At 40.9% G+C, this 10,521-nt stretch overlaps 1 protein-coding gene across 3 annotated transcripts in view; it reads right to left on the reverse strand.

Moving 5' to 3' along the window:
* Window positions 1-810: 810 nt before the first annotated feature.
* Window positions 811-10,521, reverse strand: part of LOC117939505 (zinc finger protein 501-like) — a 197,132-nt gene continuing 187,421 nt past the window's right edge. The window contains exons 1-3 of one of the 3 annotated variants that reach the window (XM_034864919.1): window positions 9,836-10,163; window positions 3,037-3,252; window positions 811-1,939 (exon numbers count right to left, since the gene is read on the reverse strand). In XM_034864919.1, coding sequence (XP_034720810.1) covers window positions 1,056-1,939; window positions 3,037-3,252; window positions 9,836-9,956 — 1,221 coding nt within the window. In that variant the 5' untranslated portion in view covers window positions 9,957-10,163 and the 3' untranslated portion in view covers window positions 811-1,055. Of the gene's footprint in view, window positions 1,940-3,036; window positions 3,253-9,830; window positions 10,164-10,521 lie in introns of those variants that run through there. The other 2 variants (XM_034864918.1, XM_034864920.1) reach the window with 2 other exon arrangements.

Consider the following 10,521-nt stretch of genomic DNA (forward strand, 5'->3'; position numbering starts at 1 on the left):
CTTTTACTCAATACTATTTCAAAACCACTTCAATTTGTTTTTCAAATGCTATAAAATTGAATAAGACACCCCAAAATTAATAAAAGTAGAGATTTGTACTTGCCAAAGAGCGTTGTGTGGAATCAATCATTTAATTTTGGGCAATTTTAATTGGGTAATTGACCCAAGGACAACATGACGGTTAAGACATATTAAAGCCTAAAATGGTTTATCTATTCTCTCTCTCTCTCTATCAACGTTAAATAGATTCCCTCCCTGTGTGTGAATTCATGTCTTTCTTTAAATGTCCACTCTCTGTAAAAGCCTACTTACAGACTGAGCTAGGGCTGTACGATTATGGCCAAAATGATAAATCACGATTATTTTGGATCTTTTTTTTTTTTTTATGCATCTCTGAGAAAGCTCCTTCACTTGTTTTTAACAATAACTGATTAAAAGAGCTAGGGAGAGCGCGATGGACGTACTCGCAGAGTGACGGCTGACTCATTATGAATAGGTCCAGCACGGGTTGAATGGCGGGTCAGCCAAGGTACACACTTCGTGTGTATGAAATGTCTGTATCGTCACTGCGCTGCATTTTTATGAACTATGATATTCTGGCCGGATGCGAGGACATTAGGTGCACCGGTGCGACCTTTAGGAAAAATATTACTTGTGCCCTAGAGCCCTGTGAGCTAGCAGACATTAACTAGCTTTGCAAAAAAACCTGAGCATTCTACGAAATTACGCATTTATATATAAAAAATACATTTGTCGCTCGATCATGCAAAGTTGATCGTGAAAAGTCATAATCGTGATTCAAATTTAATTAATTGTGCAGCCCCAGACTGAGAAGTTAAATGGTTTCCCTCCTGTGTGGATTTTCACGCGTCGCTTCATTTGTCCATTGGTGCCAGAACAATTTTCCCCACACTCAGAGCAGCTAAATATGTTCTCACCGACATTACATCTCGAATCCCGGACAGGGATTTTTGTTTTAGAGAGTTTAAGCCAGACTGAGGTCCTCTAGTCTCCTTCCAGTCAGCACTGTCGTCAGTTACAGGTTCAGAGAAGTGTCAAGTCTCGTCATCGGTATCTGGTTGTAAATGTACATCTGGGTATGTATTCCTGGCTGGTTCTGGTCCTCCAAAGTCCTCTCCATCATCTTCTGTTTCCATCCGACCAAAACACTTATGTTTTTTGAACTGACGAGGCCTGCTGAACATTTTGTGACAGGTACTGCAGCTGAAAGGGTTCTCTTCTATGTGGGATTGCATGCATTTCTTTGCATGTCCACCCTCTAATAAAGCTGTCTTTCCAGTGTGGATTCTCATGTGTCTATTTAAATTTCCACTCACTGTAAAAGCTCTTTTACAGACTGGGCAGCTGAAAGGCTTTTCTCCTGTGTGGGTTCTCATGTGTTCCTGTAGATGTCCACTCTGTTTAAAAGCTTTCTTACAGACGGAGCAGCCATATGGTCTCTGTCCTGCATTAGATCTCACTTGTCTCTTCAGAAGTCTACTGGTAGCAGATCTTTTCCCACACTTTTGCTTGACAAAGACTTCTCTGGTCTCCTTCCAATCAGCACTGTCATCAGTCTCAGGATCAGAACAGTCTCCAGTCTCATCATCAGTATCTGGTTTGGATCGTGAATCTGAGGTCCTGGCTGGTTCTGGTCCTTCACAGTGCTCTCCATCCGCTTTTTTTTTAATCTGTTCAGTTTGTCTTTGCTGAAGCTGTGAGAACTGAGGTCTCTCTTCATCATATTCACTTTTCACATGTAAGGGCCTGTTTGGGAACTCCTCCAGCTCTTGAAACTGCTCTAGCACTAGACTGGTCCACAAGTCCTCCTGCTCCTCTTTAATTTGTGGGGGCTCTGTGTCCTCCTGGCCCAGACTGGAGCTCCACTCCTGCTGATGTTCTTCACCAACGATCACTATCTGGACATCTGACGGTAAAGCTGAAACACAAATATACCATGTGCTAATTAGCCATATTTACTCGGAATGGACACAGGTTCATAATTACATAATCTGCTTTACTATGGGCCCCCAAAGTCCATCATACAATACGGAGCACAGCTTGCCTCACTGCTGACTGTTTTGTAGAAAAGGCTAGAAGACTAGAGCTAGAACACATCCATTTCTAAAAATGTATGCCTCCAATCGGCTGTAAAAGCTGTTCTTGTCTGAATTAGAAGCTTACCAAGGAGGATGAATGTTAGCTACAGCGAATGCCTCAGCTCATGCGTCTATCTCTGTACCTGCCTTGGATACCACTATGCAAAGATCTGACGCTGCTCCTGTCCCCCCTGCCCTTCACACAATCTAATTTTAATTTCATCTGGAATTGTCCTTCCTTTGAGAATGATAGATTTCACCACAGTACCAGTATTATATATTATGTTTGGCAGTGAATACCTCCACTCTAAGATGATTTTAGAACTTGGGTCTATGTATATCAGGCAATATGTTCATAACAATGTTGAGATATAGGACGTTTTGTTAATTGGTCTTTGTTATATTGTTTTCACAAATACATCGTCATAGGAGCCAGCCCAACTGGCCGTACACATCGGCAACATAACAACTGACACGGAGTGGTATAAAATGTCGGCACAAGGGTCCCACAGCGGCTACGCTTCCTTCACGGGCTGCGGGTCTTTGATGTACTTCTTCTACCATGACTGCCTGGTTTGGCAACCACAGTATACAGCTGAAAGCCCAGATTACATACAGACAGTGGCAACATTTCAGTCTTCGTATTTTGTTTTATTTTAATCCCAGTGCTGAATTAGAGACAGTTGATCATAAGATATTGCTAGACTGTTTGCCAATACTGGGTTGGACTTTCTGGCGCAGTACGGAGATGGTTTGAATCCTACTTTAAGATCAGTAATTTAAACCTTGGAAGGCTTTAAGTTAGCAGTACTGAGGTAGTAAGGTCTGAAGTTAACCAAAAACACGTTAACGCTGTTTCCCTGATACTTTCTAATACCTGGTCTGTGCAGTTAGCACTTACACCTCAGATTGATTTAAAAAGTCACTAGAGGCTCACCTGCAGAGTCAGAAGGTGTGTCATTGACCCTCTGTGTGTCAATGGGTGGGTCCGATGTGGCGGCAGAAGGTGTGGCAGACGGTGACGCCATTGCAGCGTGCTGCCGTTGAATGTTGCGCTTATATCGGTCAGAACTGTCACCGACCCCTGTGTGACCGAGGTGTAGAGACGGCGCCCAATCGGCGTCGTACTGCAACATTTCATATGCTGGCTTGCCTGAAAGAACAAAAACAGAATTTCTGTCATGTAGCTAGCAGCAATTTTGTGATTTGCATTTACATGTATTCATTTGGCAGAGATGCTTAAATCCAGAGGGAATAACATGAAGCTATTAACAATGAAACTACAGAGCTACAGCAATAGAATTATACATAATATATTAATAACAAAAGCATTTTAGCATTTAAGCAACAACTTCAGCAACAAAATAATATTTAACTATGGCTAGGAGAGACAACTGCATATGTGTGTCAACTGACTGATGCTTTCTATACATGCAAGGTACTAATCATGTCATAGCCCGTCAGAATTACACTGACCAAGTATCTCAATCAAAATGTAGATGAATAAACAAAGTGACATTGCTAATCGAGAATGTATATGCCGATTTGGCTAATAGCTACACACTAGACCTTTTTCAGTAGCAGACATGACAACATGTCATAGTAGGAAAAGCACAATGAGGCCCTGGTATTGTGCATGCTGACTCACTGAAATAGCTTACTGGGGTACTTGATGGAATTAAGTTATGGTTGTCAATCCCTGATGTGAGTCGAGTGCAGATATGAGTCGCGCATGCGCCACTTTTCGACAAGTAGTCTACAAGATGCCAACGAGAGACTTCTGTAAAAATGGACCAACTTAAAGTTTGTTCAATGCAACAAGTTAGCAATCAAACACAACAATATGGAGGACCGAGTCTACCATATTTAAGAATAAATACAGAAATAAATAAATGCTCAATAAAATGAAACATAAATGTATATATCTCTTTTAATTAGCTTCTTTATATATTTACCTTTGTAATAATTACCTTATTTATTTATTGTCCGTTATAATCTTCAACTTTATTTAGTAATTACCTATTTTTAAAATGTATTTATTTCTGTGTGTGTTTTATTTTTTTGTCTGTTTTATTCTTCCTTTGCATTTCTACCCTATTTATTTTCAACCCTGGTATTTATTTCTGCCTGTCACATTTACATTTCTGTATGTATTTCTACCTAATTAATGCAAATGAGGAGGGGCGGGTCTTAAGGGGCCAACTTCTGCCCATTGGTTGGTTAGCATTTCACTGCACGGTCGAATTTACATGCCACCGGCCACAAACACAACAAAGATGGCTACCTACGGAGAAGTTGTCAGTGAGCTGAGACATTTAGCAACTGTTTTTAAAAACAATGCTAACGTTATAAGTATTGACTTTATCATTTTTCGTTTAGACGCTCTGACAGAACGTGTGTTTCAGTTAGCGGCACACGTGGACACAGATGTCGACAATGTAGTTTTTCATAATCTGGAGGAAGCGGCCTATCTTCTTAACTCGGTCGCTAACGTTAACCAACCACCTGGGACAGCTGGTCGCCCTGCTTCTATGCTGCCCGTGGACGCCGTGGAAGGACTTCTACATCCGGGTTTGCCTGTTGGTGCCATTGCAAGGCTTTTTGGAGTCAGTGAAACAACAGTTCGTCGTCGGATGGCAGAGAATGACATAAGGTGAGTGTACCATTACATGTGATGCCAACAGAACCAGTGTGTGTAACGTTACCAATTCACAAGAATGACACAGGAGAAAGGCAAACCCTTGCTAGCTTTTGTTAATTTACAAAGTTATGGAACTAATCAAGAATGCATAGAAAGTAACGTTATGTCGCACACACAGTGACTTCAGACTCGACTCCGACTCGAGGTGCAGGACTCTTGAACAGTGTTTATTATTAGGAAGCGTCGGCTGAGCTTGCCGTTATTACCTTCCTCCGTTACCTATAACCTGCCTACCCTAACACGTAGTATCTGCTGCGCGCGGCCGCACGTGAGTCAGAGTTGACAACAAACACCGGCAGCTGCTCCGCCATTCATCATGAACTTTGGCTTTAAAACTTCATACAACAAGACCCAAACAAAGAAGCGCTGAACGCAAAATAGGTTAGTAACCGGTGGTGAGTAAACATGTTCAGCTCAGCATTGGCCATCTAACGTTAGCTTGCTTGTTGCTTCAGCTACGACCTTCGGGAGGTTTACTCTGACTGTCGTTCGTTATGAGAAGATGAATGAGCGTTTGGTTATAAGGAATAATGTAACTATAACGTGTTTTTCACAGAGCACAACCATGTAATGTGCAATGTAATCAATAACAGCTTAAACTACTGTCAGTCAACACACCACCAGACTCTCAAACAAGTGTAACGTTATAACTATATATAATAAAACTAACATGATCAACAGCCAATCTGTAATAATTCACGTGATGGCAGCCTGCGGGACGTAAATGATTAGCCTACATTTATTGACTACCACAAGTTTGGAAAGTAACCAAACGCTCATTCATCTTCTCATAACGAACGACAGTTAGAGTAAACCTCCCGAAGGTCGTAGCTGAAGCAACAAGCAAGCTAACGTTAGATGGCCAATGCTGAGCTGAACATGTTTACTCACCACCGGTTACTCACCTATTTTGCGTTCAGCGCTTCTTTGTTTGGGTCTTGTTGTATGAAGTTTTAAATGATGAATGGCGGAGAAGCTGCCGGTGTTTGTGTTTGCGGCCGCGAGCAGCAGATACTACGTGTTAAGGTAGGCAGGTTGTAGGTAACGGAGGAAGGTAATAACGGCAAGCTCAGCCGACGCTTCCTAAAAATAAACACTGTTCACGAGTCCCGCACCTTGAGTCAGAGTCGAGTCTGAAGTCACTGTGTGTGCGACATAACGTTACTTTCTATGCATTCTTGATTAGTTCCATAACTTTGTAAATTAACAAAAGCTAGCAAGGGTTTGCCTTTCTCCTGTGTCATTCTTGTGAATTGGTAACGTTACACACACTGGTTCTGTTGGCATCACATGTATTGGTACACTGACTGTTGTTTTGCTGACTCCAAAAAGCCTTGCAATGGCACCAACAGGCAAACCCGCATGTAGAAGTCCTTCCACTGCATCCACGGGCAGCATAGAAGCAGGGCGACCAGCTGTCCCAAGTGTGTGGTTAACGTTAGCGACCGAGTTAAGAAGATAGGCCGCTTCCTCCAGATTATGAAAAACTACATTGTCGACATCTGTGTCCATGTGTTCCGCTAACTGAAACACACGTTCTGTCAGAGCGTCTAAACGAAAAATGATAAACTCAATACTTATAACGTTAGCATTGTTTTCAAAAACAGTTGCTAAATGTCTCCTGTCACTGACAACTTCTCCGTAGGTAGCAATCTTTGTTGTGTGTGTGGCCGGTGGCATGTAAATTCGACCGTGCAGTGAAATGCGGACCAACCAATGGGCAGAAGTTGGCCCCTTAATACCCGCCCCTCCTCATTTGCATTAATTAGGTAGAAATACATACAGAAATGTAAATGTGACAGGCAGAAATAAATACCAGGGGTGAAAATAAATAGGGTAGAAATGCAAAGGAAGAATAAAACAGACAAAAAAATAAAACACACACAGAAATAAATACATTTTAAAATAGGTAATTACTAAATAAAGTTGAAGATTATAACGGACAATAAATAAATAAGGTAATTATTACAAAGGTAAATATATAAAGAAGCTAATTAAAAGAGATATATACATTTATGTCTCATTTTATTGAGCATTTATTTATTTCTGTTCTGTATTCTGTATTATTTATTCTTAAATATGGTAGACTCGGTCCTCCATACAACAAAGGCTGTCACTTGAATGGCGTTTTGAGCTAACGTTAACTATAACTATAGCAATCAAACAGCCATAGATAGCTAAAACGTTTTTGAAAAGATTCCCATCTTCTGTTATTGTTTCTAATGAGAAAAGTTAGTTATTTCATGGATTTCACAAATTTCAGAATGACATGTTATGCCGTAAACCGTTTTCAATCTGAGTATGCGCGGGGAGTTTTAAAGGTTATCCATTTATGCTGTGCTTTTCCTACTATGACAAGTCAAAATGTCTGCAGTGAAAAAGGTCTATTATTTTTTATATTTAACATCTTGATCCCAAAACCCAGTAACATACATACTGCTTTATCTGAACAGCAGAGCTTTAGCTAACGTTTGCATGCATGTCTGTCAGGACCAGATGCTCAGCAACTTGCTTCTATCGTCAAGTTTCACAAGACACCGACAAATAAATATGTGAAATATAGGCAGAGCAATCAGCATTTATATCCTGGTTAGTTGGAAATAAGTCCCGAAAGGCAACGCCTACACCACATATGCCTATTTCACCAGTTATTTCTAAAACTAGTTAAACTGAACGAGACAGGGAAGGTTAATTTAAACAGCACATCATGTTGTCATGTAAGGGCCCTATTCGTGTTGCACAGCAATTTCAAAATGCATTTTGTGTACGTTAAGAGGCACAAAGGCTCTCTAAAACTTGCCCCAACCACTGCTGTTTTAGCTCAGTGGAAGCTAATAGAGGTAGCTACAGCTACTCAGGTTTGGCAGCACCAATTCAGGTTGTTGTTTTTTTATAACCAAATGTACTCGCATATTTGTAACAATCAAGATTAACGTAAAAATCGGCCAGAATTCTCCTTTAAAAGGGGCTCTATGCAGTTTTGGCCATTTCTTCGTCGTTTTCTCCACAGAGCTCTCCCAACGGCTCTGAAATAGATATTTGGCAGCTCCTATATTTAATTTTGTCTGACTGCTCACTCGGTCAATCTGCCGTTTTACTCTTTCCTCTAAGTTCTTTCCTAAGTTTCTGTTACGATAGTGTGAAAAACTCCATCGCTACCTTGTTAGCCGGTTCCTAAACGGGCGTATGTGTGCAGTTCCGTGAAGCAATTCATTACTTTGTGAGACCTGATGACTCCAAGAGGGTAAGCGAGCATCCAAGAAGCGTAGCTCCTATGACGCCATTTTAATGCTACCAAGCTCTCACCCACTGTTAGCATCCCATTGACTGTCATTCATTTTGGCGCCACCTTGACAGCAAATAATTTTACATCTGAAGCGTTTAAAAACTTCAGTTGTCCATTGTTTGTTTGTAAAGAAAAACAACAATGTATAAAAGGCTCCATTACCTTGTAGCTCATGTTATGGCTCCGTAGTAGACGTTTTTGTAAAAATAGGCTAACGATTGTGTCATAACAAAGCGACTTGCTGTCGTGTAGTCAACAAATCACCGTATTGTCAAGAGAAGCTCGCAGATCTATGTTATCTCCTAACATATACCTACGCTCTCCGTCTCTGCTGATTGGGAACAATTGAGATTTCTCTTGGCACCGCTACCAGAAGACTTACAACTTTCGGACAGTTTGCTCACGTCACATCCACGTCGTCAAGCACAGTTGGAGGCTTCGCAGTAACGCTCAGCTATCAACGGAAAAGTGCTTCTGATAGACTTTGTCGGTATACGATCCATCCTGCCTGCACGTTCTGCGGATGTGCAATATGTTCGCGCATGCGCAGATGATAATCATGTTGTACAAGGATATACCAGGGATTTACAGCACTGCACAATCTGTTCTACAGTAGCGGTCTGCTGTTAGCATCCACCGGAAAGTTAACGTTAGTTTAGCTAACAGCTAAATATATATATATTATATAACGTAACCGTTTACAATAGTTACGTCAGTTCTACTTGTGCTCATTTAAAACACAATCACTCAGTAATTTATCATTACTGTAAAGTCTTAATTAGCTGTAGCCTGCTAAAAGAACGGGTAGCCTCCACCGGGAAGCTGACGCTAGTTCAGCTAACCACTATTTCAGCTAACCGCTAGCTGACAGCTTGAGTCAGGCTTTAAATCGTTACTCAAACTAAACAGTGGGAAAAGCAGGCTACAGCTAAATTAACACTTTACAGTTATAATAAAGTCAAGTATTGAGTATAGTTTTAAATGAGCAAAAGTAAAGTAGAACTGACGTAACAGCTGTTACATATTTAAACGGTTATTTTCATTCATTTATTTTGCATGCTGTCTCAGCTAGTGGTTAGCCGAATTAGCTGTTAGCTAAACTAACGTTAGCTTTCCGGTGACGGCGAATAGACTTTCTTTAACTGTCTATGTGAACAGATCGTGCAGTGTTGTAATTCCGCGTTTATCGTGATATCATATGCGCGAACATCTTGCACATGCGCAGAACAGATTGTGCTGGCAGGACGGATCGTGTACCGACAGACTTCACTGGTCTCCGTCCAGAACAACGTGGTCTGTTTGTCCCTTTCTTTAACCGTCTATGCCTCACTGGTCACCGTCCAGAACAACGGGGTCTGTTGGTCCATTTCTTTAACTGTCTATGGAAAAATATCACTCTTGCAACTTTCGGCCGCCGGTTGATGCTTGGTAGCATCAGAATGGCGCCATAGGGAGCTGTGTTTAGAGAGGAGAGGCTTAGACGACCACCATTCAACTCGAAAAAAGTCATATAACCCTTTCTATGACTCCGAAGCTGTTCAGTTAAGAAAAAATTTAGCAAAGAAACGGCGTAGCTCCCCTTTAACTGCAACATGAATTGATTAAATGGAACTCTAGGTAACTCTGGCAGCTGAAAATCTAGTGACTATGAAACTATTCAAAATTGCTAATCGCGATTAGCCGCGAGGCTAACATAGTTGACTACAACGTAGAGCAAAAAGACCCCCAGCTTTGATAATAATACCTTACCTTTGTGAAAGTGCTGTGAGCAAACAAGCATGTCTTTGGAAATATTGTCAAAGGTGATGGTTTTCCTCCGTACAGCGGCGACCCAAACCATCCGACGCCTCTTTGTTATTTCGGACACCATGTCTCCTTGTGTCTTTTTCCAAGTAGGAAAATGGAAAAAACTAATAGCCCTACGATTTATCAGGCGTTTGCCCTACCGATTGTGAGACTTATTACAGCAGTTCACAATGCAGCAATACTGAACCATTTTTCCTGAAATAACCGTAATATTATCAAATAAACAACATAAATGGAATGCAATTACCTACTATAAAGTATCTAACGGACGTCGTCTTCTTCTTCTTCTTCTGTCAATTTCCGGCAGACGAGGCACCGATAGTGCATTGCTGCCTCCCGCTGGTTACAGTCTATTACATAGTATATGTTTTTGTCAAGGAAATGGGTTAATACAATTGTGAAATGTGTATTATTCAACTTGATCATACAAAGTTTAACGAGCATAGGACGATATACATGAACAAACATGTACAATACTTTATTTTTCAAAATAACGTAATATTTCACTAACTTAGATAACAAAAAACTCTTTGGGTAACTCAAATCGCAAACATAATAGAATGGCCTTTATTGTCATTATACACAAGTGCAGTACCTAAGCAACGAGATTGAAGCAACCACCACGATCA

Source organism: Etheostoma cragini, chromosome 24 (assembly GCF_013103735.1).
Source record: "Etheostoma cragini isolate CJK2018 chromosome 24, CSU_Ecrag_1.0, whole genome shotgun sequence".
NCBI lineage: Eukaryota > Metazoa > Chordata > Actinopteri > Perciformes > Percidae > Etheostoma > Etheostoma cragini.